This window comes from Trachypithecus francoisi, unplaced genomic scaffold, assembly GCF_009764315.1.
Source record: "Trachypithecus francoisi isolate TF-2019V2 unplaced genomic scaffold, Tfra_2.0 Lachesis_group3, whole genome shotgun sequence".
In the NCBI taxonomy this organism is placed as follows: domain Eukaryota; kingdom Metazoa; phylum Chordata; class Mammalia; order Primates; family Cercopithecidae; genus Trachypithecus; species Trachypithecus francoisi.
Genome location: NW_022681468.1, coordinates 67,883,259 through 67,910,126, shown reverse-complemented (window position 1 = coordinate 67,910,126; position 26,868 = coordinate 67,883,259). Strand labels below are relative to the sequence as shown.

Here is a 26,868-nt window from a genome sequence, read left to right as displayed (position 1 = left end):
TCTAAAGATAAATATTTATGATAAAACATAAATTGATAAATATATTTATCTAAATAGAGAAACTACAGAGACTCTAGAAGAAAATCTAGGCAATACCATCAGGACATAGGTATGGGCAAAGATTTCATGATGAAAATGCCAAAAGCAATTGCAACAAAACCAAACATTGACAAATGGGGTCTAATTAAACTAAACAGCTATTCCACAGCAAAAGAAACTATAATCAGAGTGAACAGATAACCTACAAAATTGGAGAAAATTTTTGCAATCTGTCCATTGACGAAAGTCCAATATCCAGAGCTTGCCAGGAACTTAAATTTACAAGAAAAAAACAACCCCATTAAAAAGTGAGTGAAGGACATGAACAGACACTTCTCAAAAGAAGACATATTTGTGGCCAGCAAACATGTGGAAAAGAGCTCAACATTACTGATTATTAGAGAAATGAAAATCAGAACCACAATGAGATACCATCTTATGCCAGTTAGAATGGCTATTATTAAAAAGTCAAAAAACAACAGATGCTGGAGAGGTTGTGGAGAAAAAGCAATGCTTTTACACTGTTGGTAGGAGTGTAAATTAGTTCAACCATTGTGGAAGACAGGGTGGCAATTCCTCAAAGACCTTGAGGCAGAAATACCATTTGACCCAGCAATCCTATTACAGGATATATACCCAAAAGAATATAAATCATTCTACCATAAAGATACATGCATGAAAATGTTCATTGCAGCACTATTCACAATAGCAAAGACATGGAATCAACCCAAATACCCACCAATGATAGACTGAATAAAGAAAATGTGGTATATGTACACTGTGGAATACTATACAGCGATAAAAAGAATGAAATCATCTCCTTCGCAGGGACATGGATGGAGTTGAAAGCCTTTATCCTCAACAAACTAACGCAGGAACAGAAAACCAAACACCACATGTTGTCACTGATAAGTGGGAGCTGAATGATGAGAACACATGGACACACTGAGGGAGAACAACACACAGTGGGGCTGGTCAGTGGGTATGGGGGGAGGGAGAGCACTAAGAAGAACAGCTAATGGATGCTGGGCTTAATATCTAGGTGATAAGATGATCTGTGCAACAAACCACCATGGCACGTTTACCTATATAACAAACCTGCACGTCCTGCGCATGTACCCATGAACTTAAAAGTTGAAGGAAAAAAAATGATGAATTAGCAAAATTAACCTTCAGCATCTTGAAGAAAAAGGGCTATGTGAGATGAACACAAGCAAGTTCAGCAGGGCCAAGCTGAGCTTGTGATGAACTGGCTAGTTAATATTTGGGGACTGTACCTCTCCTTAAGACCAGAATCACACTCTTTGTGATGAGATACTCAAACTCCAGGGCTGCACCAGGAACTGAAACTGGCCTTAAAGCAACTAAATCAAGCTTGTCCTCTCATGCACATGCCAGAGCCTTGATTTAGCATTACTTCTTTCCCCTCTTCTACCTCCAAAATACAGAGTTTACCCTATAGGAGTTAAACGAATATAGGATCACTAAACAACTTAACACATGAAATGATTCTAAGTGTAAATTTGATTTTAGATCATCCATCTGTATTATATTGCAACTTGCAAAAGTAGTGATTTCGAGTGTTTCAGAGAGTCCTTGGGTCCTGTGGAGGGGTGAGAGCAGGAATGAGTGGGTGGGCTGTGGTCCTTTCAGCAGCCTCCATCGGCCTTCACCTGCTTGCAACATTCCCCATCGATCTACTTTATACACTGGGCCTCCAAGTATGAGTTTACTTGACAGATAGGTCCTACCACTTAAAAAAGGTGAAAGCGGCCGGGCTCAGTGGCTTATACCATAATCCCGGCACTCTGGGTGGCTGAAGTGCGAGGATCACTTGAGCCCAGAGGTTTGAGACCAGCCTGAGCAACAGAGTGAGACTTGTCTCGAAAAAAAAAAAAAAAGAAAAAAACATAAAAAGAAAAAAGATGAAAGCCATGGGTGTAAAGTATAGTTTTAATATTCTTAATTTTCCAGTGTCATAGCAGTTTCCTCGAGCAATGCAGGTAGAGTGCCTGGTCAGGCCACTGAGGAGATTCTTTGCTTCTCTCAGAGAGTGGCTCTTTTGTCAAACTGCCCATGAACTCCTTTAGGAGAGAAAGGGATGGGAAGTAAGGAAAGATACCCTAAAAACTTGTTTGCTCAATCTGTGAAATTTATCCCCTTTTTGTAACGTATTACCCATATCCTTTGAGGGGATAGGTGGGGGAAAGACAATTACCCAACCCTGTCCTGATAATGTCCACAACAATTCAGAGCTGTCAGGGTTCCAAAGTTACACTGTGGGCTGGGACCAGGGATGCATTTTGACTTTGGTGGGCCTCAGGCACTTTTGCCTTTGGGGGCACTTCTTACCATAAAAATACTGAAAAAAAAAATTTTGGCCGGGCGCGGTGGCTCAAGCCTGTAATCCCAGCACTTTGGGAGGCCGAGACGGGCGGATCATGAGGTCAGGAGATCGAGACCATCCTGGCTAACACGGTGAAACCCCGTCTCTACTAAAAATACAAAAAACTAGCCGGGCGAGGTGGCGGGCGCCTGTAGTCACAGCTACTCGGGAGGCTGAGGCAGAGAATGGCGTAAACCCGGGAGGCGGAGCTTGAGTGAGCTGAGATCCGGCCACTGCACTCCAGCTGGGCAACAGAGCGAGACTCTGTCTCAAAAAAAAAAAAAAAAAAAAAAAAAAAAAAAAAATTTTATGACTATGTGGTATAAAAGTAAATATTATCCAGGCTGATTTTATTATTATATATTCATTATTACTATATGTATTTTTCTTCTGATTTTTTATTTTTATTTTTTTAACTCATCCTCCATTATTGGACATTTATTATATCTAATTTTTTACTTTTATAAACCATGCTGTTTTCTTTTGATTTTAAACGAAATTAAAAATAAAACAATTTTGTGGGTCCTTAAAATATCACAGGCCCTTACACTAAACCTCTCTTGCATTACTCACATACATCTACACTGGTCATCACATATTGTTACTTAATACTTGACTGAATGACATTGCATCTATTTTCTAACATATTTTGCAACCATATTCATAAGTGTTCTGCACACCCCTTATTGATCCTGTTGGCAAAGAAGGAATCCCCTTCTCTAAATAGTAGGAGATGGCTGGTATATGATGGCCACCACTAGACGGATTAGGTTGGGTGGCAGTTTACTAGTTACATCTACTCACTGCGTGGGGGAAGGGAGTACCACACAGCATGCAGGTCCATGCAGTGGTTCCATTCAGGTGGTGGAGGGCAGGGTAAGTTAACCAACAGGGACTCTGGAGGCAGGCTTTGTAGTAACCAGAGGCTCAGGAGGCTCCTGGTTCCATGAAAGCTGTGAGATTGATTTATTGGAAAAATTTCATGGGCTGGCAAGAAGGTGAAAATCAAGAGATTGCAGCTAGTGTGGCTGATAAGGAAACTGGTCAGAGGAGACTCATTTCCAGCTGGGTGGGAGCCCTATCTGGATAGAGCAGGGATGCTCATGTTCAGACCTTTGGGGGATCCCATGAGGCTAAAAGATATCAAGGACAGACTTGAAATTCTAGATTTTACAATACAACAAGAGAGTGATCTATTTATTTTTTTGTAATACATGTGACAGAATTTGGTAATAAATGTATATTAGCCTAATAAAAAAAAGTGGTTTCCATCTTTTTCTAAACTTTTTCTAGGATATTCTTAAAATATTATTTCTAATATTAGAATGTTATTTATACAGTACACATTTTCTAGAAAATTTTAAATAATAATGGACTTACTGGTTCTTTAACATAACTGTACAACCATCTGATTCTGATAACTTTTTGAATGCTTGAATCACCTTTGCAACTACTTTTATGTGAGAATATTTAATTAAGATTATTAAAATGTTTTAAATTTTGCTTAGAAAAAAAAAAAATATCACAGGCCCTAGGCACTGTACCTACTGAGTCTACTGGGGAAGTCAGCCCTGCTTGGGACAGAGAGATTAGGCTGGGGGAGGAGGACTCCTCTTCATGTCTTAGTGGGACAGTTTTAAGTTAATTGGTTCTTTTGTATTTCACTTATAGTACCCACATACTCATTTTCTGTTTCCCCGCCCCCTGTCCAGCACATTAATATTATGAGTCAGAAGTGAATGTCATGGGGTAGAACTGGAGACAGATCAGAGAGATGGAATCACATCCTTTCCCAGAAGACCAAGGTTTTCGTATGGGGCTCTGCTCATCAAGCTTAACTTCTTCATTGGTTGGAATATTTTCCCAAGTGACTCTCCATTACTCATGCAAATGAGATTTTGGAAAGTCTGTCCCATCAGACTTTGTCAGACATGCCCAAACATGTTCGAATCCCATTTAGACTCAAGACAGGGCTCCCTATATTTCAAAAAGGTTAGGGTTATTTTTATTAATCTTTTCCTTTGATCTGTAAGAATACCTTTAAAAGATGAAGAATGAGAATAAGGGGTGTTTATAAGTAGATATTCTTATTTCCACTGTCTATGCTGTAAGTTAGGCTCTTATCAGCCTTCACTTGGATACTTACAGTGTCTTCAGGACAAACTTTCAGTTTTTACCCCCACTGAAGTTTATTCACCAGCCACTAGTATTAATTTATTTTAAAATTTGGCTAGGGCTGGGCGCCGTGGCTCATGCCTGTAATCCCTGCACTTTGGGAGGCTGAGGCAGGCAGATCATGAGGTCAGGAGTTCGAGACCAGCCTGGCCAAATAGTGAAACCCCCATCTCTACTAAAAATACAAAAATTAGCCGGGCATGGTGGCACGGGTCTGTAGTCCTAGCTACTTGGGAGGCTGAGGCAGGAGAATTGCTTGAATCTGGGAGGCAGAGGTTGCAGCGAGCTGAGATCGTGCCACTGTACACCAGCCCTGGTGACAGTGTGAGATTTTCTCTTAAAAAAATTTTTTTTTGGCTGGATACCTCTTGACTGCAGGATATAGTCTAATTCCAAACCATGAATAGCATAGAGGGTTCTTCATAATTTGACCTTACTAGCATTGTTGTTTTTCTTTTTCCTTCTAATTTATTCACCAGTTGTATCAGTCGGTTAATGCTATGTAACAAACTCTCAAAACTAAGGGCTTAGTACCAAACAATATTATTATAGCTCTCACCTTTGTGGATTGGCTGGAGTCAGCTAATCTAGGCTGGGTTCTATTCTGGTTGGAGACTTTAGCTTGGTCAGCTCTGTTCCATGTGGCACATCGAGACCAGGGACCTCCATGTACTTTTATCCCCCTGGAACTAGTGAATTGACTAGGCATGCACTTCTCATAGTAACAGAAGAAGTTCAAGAGAGCAACCTGCAAGCTATTGAGTCCTAGGGGAGAAACTGGTGCATCATTACTTTTGGCCCATTTTACTGGCTAAAGCAATAAAATGAATAAATCCAGAGACACATGGTTACATCCAGAGTCAGGAGGCAGGAAAATAAACTTTGCCTCTTGACGGAAAAAAAAAACTGCAAAGTCACATGGCAAAAGGTGTGGATAGAGTGAGAGGTGAAAAATTGAGACCGTTAATACAAAATTTACCACACCAGCCATCCACTGAATTTTAAAATTTCCTGAACACACCATGTGTGTTTATGAAAGGGATGATAAGGATTCATTCCAGGTGACTGAGTCATGAGGAACCTTGGAAAGTTTATTATTGCTAAAAGACTGTTGTGGTGTCTCTTGCTTCTTGGTTCTTGACTTCTTTGGTCCTTTCCTCATTAATTCTGTTAATCCAGACAGGCTTTCCATACCTCCTACATAATAAGAGTCTGTTTCTGATGCTTCCAACTGAAAACCTTGACTGAATATGTTGATAACTTGAATAATCTCATTGCTTCTGCCCAAAGATTGTCTTTCTTGAAAAGTGAGAGAAGGGAAATGAAAGAAGTGAATAATGTGGTAAATGTTTCCACAGCTTCATATAAATGAAATTAATGGATTAATTTCCCTTTTGAATTAGAATCTGGCTGTGAGCAAAACCATGCTAGAGCATCAAATAAGCACACAACCACAGAGCTCATCACTACCCCTTGGAAGTACAGCTGGGGATGAGGAGTGAGGGAGCCAATGTGAAGATGCTTTCCATCCTAACCCTGTTTGAGTACAGTAAGTGGCACATGTGCACCTGCCTCAGGGAAAGAGAAAGAATCTGAAAATCAATCTAAGCAGTGTTTCTCTACTTGCAGTGCTCTTTGTATCCACTGGACACATTTACTTTCTACTTCTCTCTTAAGAACTATTTTAAGGAAGTGCTGCCTTCTATTCTAAATATAATATTCCCCACCTTGCCCCAACTCCTTGGTACAAGTTTACTTTGTGCTTCTTTTATGATATGCATTATTGTTATTTATCTACACATCAATATATATGTTCATCTAGGCTGTGACTACCTAAGTGATCATAATAGACTTTTGTCTTTCTATTTTTAGTAGGATGGATCAAATGAATGCTGAATTTGTTTTATAAGACCATAAACAATCTGGAAGCAAGATTATTTATCTTTTGCTTTTTTATCCTTCACATCACCTCATATAATTCCTTGGACTTAGTCGTCACTCTATAAATAAATATTTGTTGAATGATGTAAACAAAAATATGCTTACTCTTGAGGCTCTGAATTTTATTATTGAAGTATTTATTTATGTTATTAAATCCTCTGTGAGATTAGGAGGCTGAAGAGAATATTCTTATGGATTCTTCTGAATATTTATCATTTCCTCTCCCAGATCCATGTGAAAAAAATTTGGAAGAGATGGAATTTAGTATGGAGAAGAGATAACTGATGGCTGATTATTAATGCTCTTTCACAGGTGATATGAATCAATCACTCTTCATCTTAATTAGGGAAGGTATATGTATTCTCTAAAATACAACATAGGTTAGATGTTATTAAATATAGATTTCTGTTTGCTAGGGGACTTTCAGAGTTTCTCTCGTTGGCTTTGTTTAATAATAGGACAAAGAACTATGTTCTTGGTGTGGACTTATGACAAGTCCTGCCTCTAGAAAGCTCTTTAATTTTCTGTAATTCCATATTTTTCACAAATACTGTAGCAATGATACATGGAATGCGTCTTTCAAAGTTACTGACAATATGGTGAAATGTTAGATGATTAATATATTTCCTGATATTGGGATAATTATGTGGGACAAAGGAGGGCATATTAAGTATTACACAGTATGTTTTGTTAACACATGTACTTTGCATTTTTCCTAAGGATCTAGTACAAACTACCTCACTTTTTTTTTTTTTTTTTTTTGAGCCTCCTTCTGTTGTCCAGGCTATAGTGCAGTGGCGTAATGTTGGCTCACTGCAACCTCCACCTCCCAGGTTCAGGCAATTCTGGTGCCTCAGTCTTCCGAGTAGCTGAGATTACAGGCGTCCACCATCATGCACGACTAATTTTTGTATTTTTAGTAGAGACGGGGTTTCACCATATTGGCCAGACAGGTCTCGAACCCCTGACCTCAAGTGATCCGCCTGCCTCAGCCTCCCAAAGTGCTGGGATTACAGGTGTGAGCCACTGTGCTGAGCCAAACTACCTCACTTTTTAATGGGTTTTGTAAAGCAATAGATATCTTTTAAGAAGGCTAAGAACAATTACACAATAATAGGTAATAATGAAGAAACACATACCTAAATAATAAAAATTATGAGATTTTGAGATTTTAGGTTCTTTAGAAAATGCCATGAAATATCTGAAGAGCTAGAGTTTTAGAGCCTTTTAAAAGTTATTTATTTCTGTGCAACAAATCACCCCAAAAATTAGCAGCTTGAAACAATGAACATTTATTTCACACAGTTTTTGTGGGTAGGGAATCTAGGAGCAACTTATCTATGTAATTCTAACCTGTGGGGTTGTGTCAAGATCTTGTCTGGGGCTGCTATCATTTGAAGACTTGATTGAGACTGAGGGATCTTCTCCCAGGATGTCTCAGTCATAAGACTGGCAATTTGTTGCTGGTTGTTGGCAGCAGACCTCCCCATAGGACTGCTTAAGTGTTGTTATCACATGGCAGATGGCTTCCCCTAGAACGAGTCATCTAGAGAGGGCAATGTGGAAGTTGCCATATATATTTTTTTGAAATAGCCACACACTGTAATTTCTGCTATATTTTATTGATTACACAGGTCTGTCCTATTCATTGAGGAGGTGACCATTCAGGAGGTAGGAATCATTGGGGATCATCTTGGACAATGGTTACTAGAGCGTTTTTGAAATAAGATCTGCAAGTGGTACTACAAATGTTTTTGTTGAACATCAGGATAGGTGAACACATATTAATTTGTTGAATTTTATATTAGTTAGTATTAGTTAACATTTTTGAATGGTTTTACAGTAGGAAACATTTAAGAAAATTAATGGAATTTATTATTTGATTCAGGAACAGCAAAAACAGTGTTTTTGAGATGTAACGTCATTTGAGAAGACATAACAAATATGTTTTCATCCTTCCTCAGTGATATGATTTGGCTCTGTATCTCCACCCAAATCTCATCTTCAATTGTAATCTCACATGTCAAGGGAGTGTCCAGTAATCCCTAAGTGTTGAGGAAGGGAAGTGATTGGATTTTGGGGGCGGTTCCCTCATTCTGTTCGTGATAGTGAGTGAATTCTTATGAGATCTGATGGTTTTATCAATGTACTTTTTTCCTGTGTGCTCACACTGTCCTGCTGCCTTGTGAAGAAGGTGCCTGCTTCACCTTCCACCATGACTGTAAGTTTCCTGAGGGCTCCCCAGCCATGCAGAACTGTGAGTCAATTAAATCTGTTTACAAATTACCCAGTCTCGGGCAGTTCTTTATAGGAGTGTGAAAACAGACTAATACACTCAGTTTGTGTCATGGGAATTTTAGTTTTATGGAATACTGTTGACTAAATAAACAAAAGAGACATATGAACTTTCAAAAATCATTGATATAGATGCATAATTATTTTCATGTGGTCTTATATTAAAATACGAGATAAGAACTGCATTTCCCCTCCATCCCTTGACTCAGAACCCAGCTCTTCTTCACATTTATTTTTCACTAGCATGACTAAAACTGGTGCATTCTCTGATATTTATACTCTTATCCTCATCTCTCTAAATAAATTAGATTCCTATTGAACTTGGAGCCTGTGCATAATAATTACGCTTGATTAAATTTAGTGCTTTGCATTTTGAAAAACATATTCCTAGTCTGTTGTTTTCATCTCTCTAACTAACTGAAACTTCTTGAGGGAAATAATCTTGACTTATATTTCTCTTGGATTCCTAGCCCTGGAGTGCTGTGGCACAGTGCTGCTTGCATAGCTCGTCATAACTCACTCAACAGTTGGTATGTAATTCAAAGGGATATTGTACCTGAAATATCAGATGCTATAACCTAGAATCAGGCATATTAACTTAGATTTCTCCATAGCCTTCTGAAACAAAAAGTCTGGCTTTTTTTGTTGTCTTTTCTAGTATGAATGTCAAGGAATAAAGAATGGTGCATTGCTCAACCATAGGCTTTATCATATTCTGGAAATATTTTTTTCTGATTGCATTGCATCTGGTTTGGATGACCTGATTTAAACAAGCTTTTCATGAATGCCTCATTTTTTTTTTTTCTAAAAGCACTGTGGTTTTCTTTCATAGGGTAGCTATCAGAGAAGTGATATTATAAAAAGTAGAAATTTTACTTGAAACCCAATAATGTTATGTTTCTGGGACTACTGTAGTTTTTGAACAGGTTTAAGTAATGGACTATGTTCTGTTAGGACTTTGCGCAAAAGATTCTGTACACATTTAGTTATAGATAGTGCCTGTAGCAATTTTGATGTTTAAATTTATATGGCAGCTGTTCAAATTCCATTTTTTTTTCTTTTTTAAATCACATTTTTAGAGCCAACAGGTCTATGTAATACAGAGTCCAGTCACCCAGAACAGTCATATAAATGTTTAATTTAAAGAGTCACAAGGGGTAAGAACGGATGTCAAGCAGCCCTGAGACATTCTTGTGCCTGTAAGGAGGATTCCACAGGCCAGCGCCATCAAGGTTTTGCCTGCAGGAAGCAAGAGAAAGTTAATGCAGATCAGGACAGTTTCTCAAGAAAGTAACCTGTGTGGACAAATATTGTTTAGGGCCATACAATGCCTTTTCTTTCCTTCTTTCTAAACCTTGAGCTTTACAGTAAGTTATCTAAAGGCAGTGCAGCTTAACTAAGTGCTGATGAAATCATAAAAGGGTATATTTTAGAAACACTCTTTTGGCCCATGTGATTTGGGCCAGTGTCATTTGGGGAGAACCTGGATTGCATGACGAAGAGTAGAGGGCAGCTGCTCTCTCTACTCATTCTTTTAATGATGATTGAGAAAATACTGGGTTTGCCTAACAGGCCACAGGAACACTGCTGCTTCTGTTGCTGTCCATCTGCTTGAAGCAGTTTAGGGGAAAGACCATGTGGTCTGTTTGTTTTGAATACTAAACAGCACCCTTTAAGCCTCAAAGCTTTGGTTTCAGTGTCTGTGAAATTTGGGCGTCCTTCAGGTTTTATTGATCCTTCAAGGTCCTTCCAGCTTGGACATTTTGGATTCTGTTACATGCTTTAGGTGGAAACTGCTCTATGAAACACATTAAAAAAATGTATCCAGGATTGTGAAGCTGGACCGCTTAGAGCTTTATAAATTTTCAATTGTTTGTGGAGTTAAAAAAATTTGTTTAACACTGTGGCAGACTTGTGGAGAATGTAGAAATAAACTACTAGTTACAGTTTATAACTCAGGGAGAACGGTAGAATTAATGCACGTTAAACAAAATACTGATTGTATTACTTAAAATTTTTCCTTTTTAAATTTTTTCTTAGTCCAACATCCAAATTTTCTGATTCAAGTCAATTTTTATGTCTCAGTCAATTGTTTTTTGTTTTCCTCACATTTCCTAAGGCACTGTTTTGCTAGTTTATAATTTTTGTTACTTTTAGGATTTTGTTCCTTGTCTCATTTTCTAAATTTCTGAGTTTGGTTTTGATAAATTGATTTTCTGTCTGAATAACTCTACAGATTATTTTGGGAATTTTAGGTATATAGTAGTACCTCTTCAAGTAACAGTTATGTGGTTAGCTCATTTCTTATAATTATGTTATTTTCTGGTTCATGTCTAGAATTTCCAGTATAATGTCAAATTATGATGGTGCCAATAGGGATCCTTATTTTGCCTTTTATTTTAACATGAACAAAAACTATAATTATGTATAAGACACTTTCTATTTGCATGTATTATATCATTTAATCCTCATAATAAGCATATGAGGTATGTGCTAATATTATTCCCATTTTACAAAATTGAGAGGTTGAGTAATTTGCTTGAGAATGTCCTAAAGTGACCGAGTCAAGATTTGAAACCAAAGCCTGAGCATGTGTGCTCAACCACGTTATCATTCCACCTTCCATGTGATTTTCACTTGAGAGTACCATGAAGATCATTGTATGTTTGTATATTTGACTTCTAAATTAATGGATTTCCTAATGTTGAATAAATCGCATTATTTTTACTCTCACCTGTTACCTCTACATCCATTTGTGTTTCTTTGCTATTAAACTTTAGATCCAACATTAACAAAATTATTGTTGTCAATAAAACATTTTTTTACATTACATGTCTTTTTTTTTTTTTTTTTTTTTTTGAGACGGAGTCTCACTCTGTTACAGGCTGGAGTGCAATGGCGAGAGATCTTGGCTCACTGCAACCTCCGCCTCCCTACGTGTCTTTTTTAAATGTCAAGTGTGAAGTTTATTTCTCTGGCTTTACTAGACTATAGACAAACAAAAATAAATCCTTATGTCATTGGGCAATGTAGTAACTATCACGTATAAATTTTACTGCTATATTAGTTAAAAATGTCTAAGGAGCAGGGAAATGACATTTGTTGTGTACCTACTATTTTCAAGTGCTCATCATATCCAATTACATTTTTTTTTTACATTGAGGTGAATTCACATAATGTAAAACTAACCATCTTACAGTACACAATTCGGTGGCATCAACATTTCCAATGCTGAGCAGCCATCACCTTCATTTAGTTTCAAAACCATTTCATCCTTCCAAAAGGATACACTATACACATTAAACAGTCATTCGCCATTCTCCACACCCCTCAGGCCCTGGCAACAACAATTTGGCTTTGTTCTCTATAGATTTACGTATTCTGGATGTTTTATATAAATGGAATCATACAATTTATGACCTGTGGTGTCTGGCTTCTTTCAATTATCATAATATTTTCAAGATTCATCCAACATCATGCCATACATCAGTACTTCATTACTTTTGTTGGTTGAATGGTATTCTATTGTATGGATATACCAAATTTTGTTTATTCATTCATCCGTGAATGGATATTTGGCTTGTTTCCACCTTTTGGCTATTGTGAATAGTGCTGCTATAGCATAGATGTACAAATATCTATTGAAATATCTGCCTTCAGTTTTTTGGGCATATTCCTAAAAGGGAAATTGCTGTGTCAATTGGTAATAGGATGCAAGTTTTTGAGGAACCTCCAAACCTTTCCACAGTGGCTGCATCATTTTACATTCCCGGTAGCAGCATACAAGGATTCTAGTTTCTCTGCATCCTAGTCAAGTCTTGTTATTTTCTTTTTCTTTTTTTTTTTTTTTTATTGTAGCCATCCTAGTGAGTATAAAGTGGTATCTCATTGTGATTTTGATTTGCGTTTCCCTGATTATTTGTGTTGGTCATCTTTTCATGTGCTTGTTGGCTTTTGTATATCTTCTTTGGAGAAATGTCAAAAATACTTTGCCCATTTTTTGACTATATAGAAATGAAAATTTGTTGTCTATCTCCTGTGATTATATCCTCACTTTTGCCAAATAATTCACAGAGTTTTATAATTCACAACAAAGAATTAGTGCTATGACTTCCAGAATATTCTTCTTGTATGTTAGTGTCAAAACTCAAAGGAAAGAATACTAGACAATTTTCTGTTGCATGGTGATATTAATGACAGTGATTCTGAGACTAAAAAACTTGCTTTTCTTGTTTGGGAAATGCTTAATTGAGAAATGCCAAAGTTGTTGACACTAAAGAATGATTAGTTAGAGGATCATGGTCAGAGATAGTGGTGGCCAGGACACTTACGACTAGTAGGAAGAGGGAGGGAGTGAAATTCTTAAGCTGAATAATCAGGGTATTTCCTTTGAAGCTTCTTTCTATTGTTTTTTTCTGCTTTAAAAACTGCTTGTGTTATTGCCAAAGAGTATTATTAACGTCAAAGCCAGGAGTCCATTGCCCATTTTTAATTTTTTTGGTCTTTTTGTTGACTTCTAAGACTTCCTTACATATTCCTAGTATTAGGCCCTTGTCAGGCAAATGATTTACAGATATTTTCTCCCATTCGATGGGTTGCATTTTTACTTTCTTCATAGTGTCCTCGATGCACAGAAGTTTTAAATTTGGTAAAATCCAATTTGTCTATTTTTTCTTTGGTTGCTTATGTTTTTGTTGTTATATCTAAGAAGCTATTGCCAAATCCAAGGTCATGAAGATTTATTCATATGTTTTCTTCTAAGAATCTTACAGTTTATAGGTCTTACATTCAGATATTTGACCCATTTTGAGTTAATTTTTATATATCATATGAGATAGGGGGCCAACATTTTTTTTGCATGTTGATATACAGTTGCCCCAGCACCATTTGAAGAGTATATTTGTTTCCCATTGACTGTTTTTGGCACCTTTGTCAGAAGTTGATTGACCATGGTTGGATGAGTTTATTTTTGGACTCTCACATTTATTCCATTGATCTAGATGTCTATCCTTATGTTAGTATCACGTGTTTTGATTGTTGTAGTTTGATAGTAAATTTTGAAATAGGTAAGTGTGAGTCCTCCAGTTTTATTTTTCCTTTTCAAGATTGTTTTGCCTATTCAGGGGAACTTTCAATTCCATTGACTTTTAGGATCAGTTTTTCTAGTTTTGAAAAAAAGGCCCTTGGGTTTTTGATAGGGATTGCAAAGAATCTGTAGATAGCTTTGGGGAGTCTTCCCATCTTAACAATATTAAGTCTTTCAATCCATGGACATGGGATGCCTTTCCTTTCAATTAGGACTTCTTTAGTTTCTTTCAGGAATATTTTATACAAGTCTTGTGCTTTTTTGGTTGAATTTATTTCTAAGTATTTTATTCTCATTTATGGCATTTTAAATGGAATTGTTTTCTTAATTTTGTTTGTAGATTGTTCATTGTTTGGAAATAAAACTTATTTTTATATACTTTCCCTGTACCCTACAACTTTAGTGAATTAGTTTATTAGCTCTAGTGGGTTTTTTTGTATTCTTTATGATTTTCTGTATAGTGTGTAATCATATTCATTTACAAATAAAGATATTTTTTAGAATTACTGGTTTTTATTATTCTGATGATAGTGAACTTTGGGCAGTGTTCTTTGTGTGTTTCTGCTCAGAGGTCATTGAACTTTGGGGGTTTGTAGTTGTCATGATATTTGGAAAATTTTTGACCATTTGTGTGTGAATGTTTTCAGTCACTCTCCATATCCCTTTCTGGAGCTCCAATTAAATATATGTTCGACTGAGTATTTGTTCATTTTATTTTAGTTTTCTTTCTCTCTGTGGTTCATTTGGCATGGTTACTGTTGATAAGCCTTCAGGTTAACTGACATTTTCTTCTGCAATGTCTTTCTCTTCTGTTAATGCCACTCAGTGAGATTTTTATTTTAGATGATGTATGTTCTATCTATAGATGTCACATTTAATTCTGCTTCTTAAATTTGCTCCTCTTTATGCTTACATTTTTATTTAATGTTGAACACTTATAATATTTATATTAGAAGTTTAAGATCCTTATTTGCTAATTCCAAAATGTATGTCATTTCTGGGTCTTTTTGTATGATTTTCTTCCTGGTTATGTATCACATATTTGTGCTTCTTTATGTGACCAGCAACTTCTGATTGGATGTTCGACATTATGAATTTTACATTGGGTTTTATTGACTTCCTTTAAAGAGTGTTAGAGTTTGTTATGATAGGCAGTTAAGTTACTTGAAGAGCAGCTTGATTTTTTTCAAGAATTATTTTAAAGCATTGTTAATGTCCACAGAAGTCTTTACTCAAGGGTTAATTTAGCATTACTACTAATGGATGATCCTTTTGGCCTTTATAATGAATGTACCACATATCTTGCATGTCTGGTGGGAGACCTAATGAATCCCAACCTTGTGTGAGCTCTGAGAATTGAGGCTTACAGCTCCTTGGTAATTGTTTTCTTCCTTGGCAGGGTTTCTTTGTCTAGCCTCATGGGTTTCCCCATTGCATGGGCAGACTTTCAGCCAAAGACTCAAGGACCCTATGCCAATTTCTGGAGCTCTTTGTCTGTGCAGTGCCCTCATCTCCACACTGTTCCTTACAAATTCTAGCCCCTTTGTCCTCCTCTCATCTGATTTCTGTCTCTTCAATTTAGTAAGATACTTGGGCTCTATTTGGTTTCTGCCTTTTTGTGCCATGTTCTGGAAATTGTGTCAGGCAGAAATCAGGTAATTGTAACTCTTACTTTGTTTTCATTCTCTGTCATCACAGTTCTGCACTGCCTGTTGTCAACTCCTGAAATAGTTGCTGTAATATTTTGTCCAGTTTTATAGTTATTTATAACAAGAGGACAGAAGTAGAAGCCAATGGCCTGAATTAGATCCTTTTAATAAAGCAAATAAAAAGTAGAAAAATAAGAGTTTTAAGGCACAATGGGAGTTTGAATCTTGCTGTTGACATTACTAAAAGGCTAGAAGAAAAGGGGACCTTAAAAATTCATGTAGGCCAGGCACAGTGTCTCATGCCTATGTAATCCCAGCACTTTGGGAGGCCAAGGAGGAAGGATTCCTTAAGACCATGAGGTCAAGATCAGCCTGGGCAATGTAGAGATACCCCATCTCTACAATAAAACAAAAACATTAGTTGAGTGTTGTGGCATGCACTTGTAGTCCATGCCACTCAGGAGGCTGAGGTGAGAGGAATGCTTGAACCCAGGAGTTTGAGGTTACAGGGAGCTATGATTGCACCACTGCATTCCAGCATGGGTGACAGAGCAAGTCTCTGTTTCAAAAAAAAGTCATGTTATTGAATGCCTATTTAAAAAGTATTAAGACTGAGGGGAAGGAAAGCAAAATAGTGTGCCTGTTGATGCCTGATTTTTGGCTTTACAGTTTGGATGGACAGAACCTGGGTCTCTTTATACCTAGATCATTGTTAGTAATTGGAGTGTATTATCTTCTTGCCATTTCAACTGAGTAGAGAGTATATCATTGCAATTGTCACTAGCTATGGTAAAAATGATACTAACAGTCCATCCGGTGAGGTTTTAAGCATATTCCTTCTTGCCCTTGGTTGCATTAAATTTTAGTTTTGATTTTATCTTTCTTGTGCAGTGTTTTATAGAATCTGACTTAATAGAATTATTTTATAGCATCTGACTTAATATTACCTATCTTGTTAAATCTAAAAATATATTTATAGAGATCAGCAAAAAGCCATGAAATTGAAAACATAGATAAAAATATTTTTATATTTATTTATTTATTTATTTATTTTTTTTTCTTTTCCCTCAACTTTTATTTTAAAAGCTTGAAAACACAGAAAGTTGATAAAATCATACAGTAAACATCTGTATGCTATTCACCTGGATTCACTAGTTAACGTTTTGTCATATTTGTTTTCTCTCTTCCACGTATGGAAGATTGTGTATTTGCCCTTTTTCCCCCTGAATCATTCTTTTTTTTTTTTTTATTTTTTATTTTATTTTTTATTTTTTTTTTTTTTTATTTTTTATTATACTTTAAGTTCTAGGGTACATGTGCATAACGTTTATATCATGTATAACTCCCCAAAGCAATCCCTCCCTCCTCCCCCCCCCCATGATAGGCCCCAGTGTGTGATGTTCCCCTTCCCGAGTCCAAGTGATCTCATTGTTCAGTTCCCACCTATGAGTGAGAACATGCGGTGTTTGGTTTTCTCTTCTTGTGATAGTTTGCTAAGAATGATGGTTTCCAGCTGCATCCATGTCCCTACAAAGGACGCAAACTCATCCTTTTTGATGGCTGCATAGTATTCCATGGTGTATATGTGCCACATTTTCTTAATCCAGTCTGTCACAGATGGACATTTGGGTTGATTCCAAGTCTTTGCTATTGTGAATAGTGCCGCAATAAACATACGTGTGCATGTGTCTTTGTAGTAGAGTAATTTATAATCCTTTGGGTATATACCCAGTAGTGGGATGGCTGGGTCATATGGTACATCTAGTTCTAGATCCTTGAGGAATCGCCATACTGTTTTCCATAATGGTTGAACTAGTTTACAATCCCACCAACAGTGTAAAAGTGTTCCTATTTCTCCACATCCTCTCCAACATCTATTGTTTCCTGACTTCTTAATGATTGCCATTCTAACTGGTGTGAGATGGTATCTCATTGTGGTTTTGATTTGCATTTCTCTGATGGCGAGTGATGACGAGCATTTTTCATGTGTCTGTTGGCTGTATGGATGTCTTCTTTTGAGAAATGTCTGTTCATATCCTTTCCCCACTTTTTGATGGGGTTGTTTGTTTTTTTCTTGTATATTTGTTTGAGTTCTTTGTAGATTCTGGATATTAGCCCTTTGTCAGATGAGTAGGTTGCAAAAATTTTCTCCCATTCTGTAGGTTGCCTGTTCACTCTGATGGTAGTTTCTTTTGCTGTGCAAAAGCTCTTTAGTTTAATGAGATCCCATTTGTCAATTTTGGCTTTTGCTGCCGTTGCTTTTGGTGTTTTAGACATGAAGTCCTTGCCCATGCCTATGTCCTGAATGGTACTACCTAGATTTTCTTCTAGGGTTTTTATGGTATTAGGTCTAACATTTAAGTCTCTAATCCATCTTGAATTAATTTTCGTATAAGGGGTAAGGAAGGATCCAGTTTCAGCTTTCTACTTGTGGCTAGCCAATTTTCCCAGCACCATTTATTAAATAGGGAATCCTTTCCCCATTTCTTGTTTTTGTCAGGTTTGTCAAAGATCAGATGGCTGTAGATGTGTGGTATTATTTCTGAGGACTCTGTTCTGTTCCACTGGTCTATTTCTCTGTTGTGGTACCAGTACCATGGTGTTTTGGTTACTGTAGCCTTGTAGTATAGTTTGAAGTCAGGTAGCGTGACACCTCCAGCTTTGTCCTTTTGACCTAGGATTGTCTTGGCAATGCGGGCTCTTTTTTGGTTCCATATGAACTTTAAAGCCGTTTTTTCCAATTCTGTGAAGAAACTCATTGGTAGCTTGATGGGGATGGCATTGAATCTATAAATCACCTTGGCAGTATGGCCATTTTCACGATATTGATTCTTCCTATCCATGAGCATGGTATGTTCTTCCATTTGTTTGTGTCCTCCTTGATTTCACTGAGCAGTGGTTTGTAGTTCTCCTTGAAGAGGTCCTTTACATCCCTTGTAAGCTGGATTCCTAGGTATTTTATTCTCTTTGAAGCAATTGTGAATGGAAGTTGATTCCTGATTTGGCTCTCTGCTTGTCTGTTACTGGTGTATAAGAATGCTTGGGATTTTTGCACATTAATTTTGTATCCTGAGACTTTGCTGAAGTTGCTTATCAGCTTAAGGAGATTTGGGCTGAGACGATGGGTTTTTCTAAATATACAATCATGTCATCTGCAAACAGGGACAATTTGACTTCTTCTTTTCCTAACTGGATACCCTTGATTTCTTTCTCTTGCCTGATTGCCCTAGCCAGAACTTCCAACACTATGTTGAATAGGAGTGGTGAGAGAGGGCATCCCTGTCTTGTGCCAGTTTTCAAAGGGAATTTTTCCAGTTTTTGCCCATTCAGTATGATATTAGCTGTGGGTTTGTCGTAAATAGCTCTTATTATTTTGAGGTACGTTCCATCAATACCGAATTATTGAGCGTTTTTAGCATAAAGGGCTGTTGAATTTTGTCAAAAGCCTTTTCTGCATCTATTGAGATAATCATGTGGTTCTTGTCTTTGGTTCTGTTTATATGCTGGATTACGTTTATTGATTTGCGAATGTTGAACCAGCCTTGCATCCCAGGGATGAAGCCCACTTGATCATGGTGGATAAGCTTTTTGATGTGCTGCTGAATCCGGTTTGCCAGTATTTTATTGAGAATTTTTGCATCGATGTTCATCAGGGATATTGGTCTAAAATTCTCTTTTTTTGTTGTGTCTCTGCCAGGCTTTGGTATCAGGATGATGTTGGCCTCATAAAATGAGTTAGGGAGGATTCCCTCTTTTTCTATTGATTGGAATAGTTTCAGAAGGAATGGTACCAGCTCCTCCTTGTACCTCTGGTAGAATTCAGCTGTGAATCCATCTGGTCCTGGACTTTTTTTCGTGGGTAGCTATTAATTGTTGCCTCAATTTCAGAGCCTGTTATTGGTCTATTCAGGGATTCAACTTCTTCCTGGTTCAGTCTTGGGAGAGTGTAAGTGTCCAGGAAATTATCCATTTCTTCTAGATTTTCTAGTCGATTTGCGTAGAGGCATTTATAGTATTCTCTGATAGTTGTTTGTATTTCTGTGGGGTCGGTGGTGATATCCCCTTTATCATTTTTTATTGCGTCTATTTGATTCCTCTCTCTTTTCTTCTTTATTAGTCTTGCTAGCGGTCTGTCAATTTTGTTGATCTTTTCAAAAAACCAACTCCTGGATTCATTGATTTTTTGGAGGGTTTTTTGTGACTCTATCTCCTTCAGTTCTGCTCTGATCTTAGTTATTTCTTGCCTTCTGCTAGCTTTTGAATGTGTTTGCTCTTGCCTCTCTAGTTCTTTTAATTGTGATGTTAAGTGTCAATTTTAGATCTTTCCTGCTTTCTCTTGTGGGCATTTAGTGCTATAAATTTCCCTCTACACACTGCTTTAAATGTGTCCCAGAGATTCTGGTATGTTGTATCTTTGTTCTCATTGGTTTCAAAGAACATCTTTATTTCTGCTTTCATTTCGTTATGTACCCAGTAGTCATTCAGGAGCAGGTTATTCAGTTTCCATGTAGTTGAGCGGTTTTGATTGAGTTTCTTAGTCCTGAGTTCTAGTTTGATTGCACTGTGGTCTGAGAGACAGTTTGTTATAATTTCTGTTCTTGTACATTTGCTGAGGAGTGCTTTACTTCCAATTATGTGGTCAATTTTGGAATAAGTGCGATGTGGTGCTGAGAAGAATGTATATTCTGTTGATTTGGGGTGGAGAGTTCTATAGATGTCTATTAGGTCCGCTTGGTGCAGAGATGAGTTCAATTCCTGGATATCCTTGTTAACTTTCTGTCTCGTTGATCTGTCTAATGTTGACAGTGGAGTGTTGAAATCTCCCATTATTATTGTATGGGAGTCTAAGTCTCTTTGTAGGTCTCTAAGGACTTGCTTTATGAATCTGGGTGCTCCTGTATTGGGTGCATATATATTTAGGAGAGTTAGCTCTTCCTGTTGAATTGATCCCTTTACCATTATGTAATGGCCTTCTTTGTCTCTTTTGATCTTTGATGGTTTAAAGTCTGTTTTATCAGAGACTAGGATTGCAACCCCTGCTTTTTTTTGTTCTCCATTTGCTTGGTAGATCTTTCTCCATCCCTTATTTTGAGCCTATGTATGTCTCTGCATGTGAGATGGGTCTCCTGAATACAGCAGACTGATGGGTCTTGACTCTTTATCCAGTTTGCCAGTCTGTGTCTTTTCATTGGAGCATTTAGTCCATTTACATTTAAGGTTAATATTGTTATGTGTGAACTTGATCCTGTCATTATGATATTAACTGGTTATTTTGCTCATTAGTTGATGCAGTTTCTTCCTAGCCTCGATGGTCTTTACATTTTGGCATGTTTTTGCAATGGCTGGTACTGGTTGTTCCTTTCCATGTTTAGGGCTTCCTTCAGGGTCTCTTGTAAGGCAGGCCTGGTGGTGACAAAATCTCTAAGCATTTGCTTATCTGTAAAGGATTTTATTTCTCCTTCACTTATGAAACTTAGTTTGGCTGGATATGAAATTCTGGGTTGAAAATTCTTTTCTTTAAGAACGTTGAATATTGGCCCCCTCTCTTCGGGCTTGTAGAGTTTCTGCCGAGAGATCTGCTGTTAGTCTGATGGGCTTCCCTTTGTGGGTAACCCGACCTTTCTCTCTGGCTGCCCTTAAGATTTTTTCCTTCATTTCAACTTTGGTGAATCTGGCAATTATGTGTCTTGGAGTTGCTCTTCTGGAGGAGTATCTTTGTGGCGTTCTCTGTATTTCCTGAATTTGAATGTTGGCCTGCCCTACTAGGTTGGGGAAGTTCTCCTGGATGATATCCTGAAGAGTGTTTTCCAACTTGGTTCCATTTTCCCCCTCACTTTCAGGCACCCCAATCAGACGTAGATTTGGTCTTTTTACATAATCCCATACTTCTTGCAGGCTTTGTTCATTTCTTTTTCTTCTTCTTTTTCTTTTGGTTTCTCTTCTCGCTTCATTTCATTCATTTGATCCTCAATCGCTGATACTCTTTCTTCCAGTTGATTGAGTCGGTTACTGAAGCTTGTGCATTTGTCACGTATTTCTCATGTCATGGTTTTCATCTCTGTCATTTCGTTTATGATCTTCTCTGCATTAATTAGTCTAGCTGTCAATTCTTCCACTTTTTTTTCAAGATTTTTAGTTTCTTTGCGCTGGGTACGTAATTCCTCCTTTAGCTCTGAGAAGTTTGATGGACTATTTATTTATTTTTTAAACAGAGTTTCCCTCTTGTTGTCTAGGCTGTAGTGCAATGGCATGATCTCAGCTCACTGCAGCCTCTTTCTGCTGGGTTCAAGTGATTCTCCTGCCTCAGCCTCCCAAGTAGCTGGGATTACAGACATGCGCCACCATGCCTGGCTAATTTTGTATTTTTAGTAGAGATGGGGGTTTTACTATGTTGGTCAGGCTTGTGTCTAATTCCTGACCTCAGGTGATCCACCCACCTCGGCCTCCCAAAGTGCTGGGATTACTGGCATGAGCCACCACACCCTGCCTTGATTGTTTTTCTTTATTTACTTACCGTGTGTTATTGACTACTTTACATGTCTCTATTTCTCATTTACTACCTGAATTGACTAGCATTTTAGTATAATGAATAATGTGCCTCAATGATTTAAAAAATTTGCATCACTTTGTTTCCTATTCTTTTCAAGGATATTTCTTTAATGGGAAAAATGTACCTCAAAACATCAAGTATGCAAGCAGAAACACCTGAGATACAAGCAGAGCATAGATTCCAGATGGGTGCTGAGGAATCACAAACGGTAAGATCTTTAATAAAAATCCTCCTTGCCTCTGTTAAAGTAACAGCATGCTTTCTGTTGCTTGAATGTTTATATAGAGAGTTAAAAAAAAATTTCTCTGATGTATTTTAGAAATGTGTTTACCTGTGAGAACATCTAACTCGATACCACACTGGGAGTCTTGGCCATTTTGGCTCACTGTTGCTGGCTACCATGGACCTTCTGAGCTAAGGCCCCAAACTCTTTTTAGAAGGGGAAGATTTTAAGAATTCTGATTTAGAGACATTTAGATCTAGAAGGTAGTTGGATAATTAATTAAAAATTGTTAGCTTCTAAGAAAGCATTACTTTTGTCTGTATTCAGCTAGAAGAATTGTTAAAAGCATTGCAAGGGGAGAATTTGGTTGAGAAATGTGGACAGTTGGTGACAGAAATTTGTTGTGGAAATAAATCTTTCTTTTTATCCATCATTGGTAAAATAACCATTGGATTCAAAGCAATCTGGAACATATTCCTTGTGAATGGAAAGTATCTCCCAGTGTATAGAAACTCACATTTACATAGAAAAGTGATAACCTGATGGTCAGTTCCTCTACAAAGAATTCATAAAATGTTACCATTAAATTACAAGCTCCTTTGGTTCCTGAAAATATGACCCCTGCATACATAAAATTGTGATCATATTTCATTTTTAGGTTAGCATATCATGTTCAGAAAGTGCATGGAATTTTTTCTTTTGACAAAAGCTATGAATCCTGTAATGTTAGAGTTACCCCAAATGGTTGAACTCCTAGAGTTTGAGATGCTTTCAGGCCATATCTTTTTCTCCTTTGTATTCTTATCACTAGCCTCATGACCCAGCATGAGATGGTACTAGTAGCCCTTTGTAATAGTATGTGAATATATCAATTAGGAAGCCTTACCATATATGCTGTGGACTTAAGACTGACATCTAGGGTAGCTGCCTCTAGTTGACACTGTTTACAAACAGATATCAAACCTTCTGACCTCGACGCCTCTAACAGGTATAGTAAACTGAAAATACAATACCAGTTAGGTTTAGCAAAATAGAAATCTTCATTAATAGAATAAACTTAATACCATTCACTTTATTCATGTAAAGTATAAGGAAAGATACCATTTTGAAGGAAACTGTGAAAAAGGTCAACAATCAGATATCTTAGATACCATCTTGATTATTTTAAATAAAGAGTTAAACAAAAATATTAATTTATTTGTAATTCTGCTGGAACCATTCCCTAAGCATTGACATTTACAGGCAATCACTGGACCTCTTCTGGCCTCTGGCTTTTTATAAGGAAGCTGACCCACTTCTCTAGAGGTAAAATACTTTTCGACTTGGTACCTGGTCATGGACGCTTCCATCCATCCCTCCTGCCCTCAGACATCAGACTCCATCTTCTTTGGCCGTTGGACTCTTGGACTTACTCTAGTAGTTTGCCGGGGGCTTTTGGGCCTTTGGCCACGGACTGAAGTCTGCCTTGTCAGCTTCCCTACCTTTGAAGATTTTGGACTTGGACTGAGTCACTATTGACTTCATTCTTCCTCAGCTTGCAGAGGACACTCACAAAAACTAAATACAAAAAGATATATCCCTTGTAAAGGTGTGAGTCAAGCCAATGGAGCGGCTGAGTGGCTCCCTGCTAAATATTCAAATGTCCCCTACCCTCTTGCAGTTAGATGGGGTCATGTAGCTGTTTGTGGCCAATGGGGTGTGAAGGAAAGTGATATGGTCACTGTTCGGTGATGACCATAAAAGCTGTGTTTTGGTGTGAAGGAACTACCACCTGGAAGCGGCCTAGATGGCTGAGCTACCATAAGAAGTATGCCTGCCCTAAAGAGCCACTTTGATTTGTAGTGAACACACTGCCCCAGTGTGTCGAACCACTATTTTTTTTGGGGGGGGCGGTGGTTGGGCATAGTCTATCCTGATGACCAGTGACAAAAATGAAGCTAAAAAAGTTTAAGTACCTTGGCTAAGGTCAAAAATCTATTAATTAACAGATCCCGGATTTGAATTCAGTCCCATTTGGTTAAAAACATGTTCTTAATCTTTCCATAACACCATCCAGTAGCTTAATAAAAACATGAGCTCCTGCTTGATGACTTGTGATATGGAAAAAAATAGAACCAAGCTGAGCTCAAGATTAAAGTTCTATTTTACAAAATTAAATTTCTTGGTCTAGCTGTACCTTCTTGCATAATAAAGAATATTTCATAGTATTTGGTATTGTATGCCATCTTTTACCCATAACAACTGTGGGGTAGCTGTAGTTTTGAGACAAAGGCTGAGGAAAATAATTTGCCAGCGTTCACATTTTTCTTAAGTCAATTTGAGCTTCTCTTTCTAAGTCTTCAGAGGAAACTTATCACCTGTGCTTAGTTTCAAGCTTGCATTTTCATATTCATCTTGTTGTCAGATAGAAACTGTTGCATCACTGAAAAGCCTAGAAGGACCAATTAAAAAAAAAAGCATTCTCGCACATTTACTTTTTCCAACAGAGTATGCATAAGGAACTTCCTGAAGCCATGTCAGGTATTCTCCAGATTGAGCAAGAGGATATAGAATGGGGAACCTCAGAAGTAGAAAGCACAGTATTTAAACCTCAGGAAATTTCGCAAGTTCAGCCAGCAGAGGAATTAAGTAAACCTTTGGAAGATGGACAGCCCACAAGTGATTTGAAAGAAGCCAAGCGGGTGTCTTTAACGGTAAGAAACTATTTATGTTGGAAACACCTAAGAGTTATGAGAATTGAGGATGTGCAGGTGTGAAGAATTGGCCCAGGCAAGGACCAAGGTATGGGGCTGGGGGCTGGGGGTGGGGGTGATGGTGTGTTCACTCTGAAAAGGGGGCCTCAGAAATGCAAGTTGCCCACTTAGGAAAAGAGAGCATTATTTTTTAGGGATTTCTAGTGTCAACCCTAATTGCAACTCTGGGGAAAGAAGACAGATTTTCAAGGAGGGAAGGAATTTTTTGGTCTTTTAGAAATTGGCCAAGAATCTTCTAGTTACCATCTCGAGGAAGTCAGGAATTGTAGTCCAGGAAATAGAACTTGGTGAACTTTATAGCTTTTATAACTTTACCTCATTTAGGTTCATACTAACCCCTGGGTCTTTTTCTACTGTGAGAATGTTTACAAGATTCATTTTATCTATTGTTTACATAATTTTTTGTCATATTTGCGTATCACCCTGCCTTTACAGTACGGTTTAAGTTTCCTCTTATCCATGGCTTTACTTTCTGAGGTTTTAGTTAGCTGTGGTCAACTGCAGTGTGGAAATAGGTGAATATACATAGGACATTAAGATATTTAGAGAGAGAGAGAGACCATATTCACATAACTTTTATTACAGTATGTTATAATTGTTCTATTGTATTTTTAGTTATTGTTGTTAATCTTATACTGTGCTTAATTTATAAATTAAACTTTATCTTCAATATGTATGTATGGGAAAGAGCATAGTATATATAGGGTTCAGTACTATCCAAGGTTTCAAGCATCCACTGGGGTTTGGAACATATGCCTCACAGATAAGGGAAGATTGTTGTATTAATTCTTTTCGTTAATGTGAGTCACTTTTTTTACTTAAATACATTTATTTAAAAATAGATATATTATTGGCATTAAAAAAAAGGCCCTTTTCCTTGAACCACAGCATATCATCTTGATTATCAACAGAAATCCTCTCCCAAACTGATTCAGATGGATGCCCCTTCTTGGGTAAACAGCCTTTCTGGTCAGTTCTTCTACTTCTGGGCCTCCCCTCCCCACCAATGATTATGTTCCTACTACACTTCACTGAGATCAACGGGCAATTACTTGTTCTTCAATTTTTGCTGGAGACTCCCAATTCTGAAACCTGGGAGTTGTCTGTGGCCTTCCTCTTCCCTTGCTGTTTACATATAAATCAATCTCCAAGGCTTGGAATTTCCCAAATGTTATTGCTTCTATATTTTTCTTCTCTTTTCTAGTTACCCCATCCTAGTCTGGGTCCTGGTGACCTTATGTCTGAATTAATGCAGTGGTTATTCTTCATTTCTCAAGCCCTGTTTTCTCAGGTTTATCCTGCATGACACTAGCCTATTGGTCTTCCACGAATAACAGGTAATAAGGAAGATCCACAAGTAATAGTTGACCAGAGGAAATACTCTACTGCTTGCAGGGACAAGGGTCTTATCCTGTGGTTGGTGACTGACCCCATCAGTCATGCTCTTTACAAAGCATGCATTTGGATGTTTCTAAGAAGCATTCTAGGAAGAATGTTTTGATCAGAGTGATGGGTGAATGGATTAAAAAGACTCTAAATTGAAATGAGAAATATTTCAAGGGGAGGAGAAGAGAATGTCTAGTAAAATATTATGCCTTATTGTTGTGAGATATTGTGGTACCCTTCAGAAATGCCATAAAAATAGCACCGAACTATTCCCACCAAGTCTTCACTAAGAATCATATGTTTATTTATTCGTGTTAACATCTCAAGATTAATTGTTATCCATGAACTTTACACTGTATGTGGACATTTGAGTCCATAAGGGTAG

At 37.5% G+C, this 26,868-nt stretch overlaps 1 protein-coding gene across 1 annotated transcript in view; it reads left to right on the top strand.

The window, feature by feature from the left end:
- TTC6 (tetratricopeptide repeat domain 6) overlaps positions 1 to 26,868 on the top strand; it is a 147,651-nt gene that overhangs the window by 46,325 nt on the left and 74,458 nt on the right. The window contains exons 3-4 of the mRNA XM_033190834.1: positions 22,219 to 22,329; positions 24,831 to 25,037. Of these exons, the coding sequence (XP_033046725.1) occupies positions 22,219 to 22,329; positions 24,831 to 25,037 (318 nt within the window). The remainder of the gene's footprint in view (positions 1 to 22,218; positions 22,330 to 24,830; positions 25,038 to 26,868) is intronic.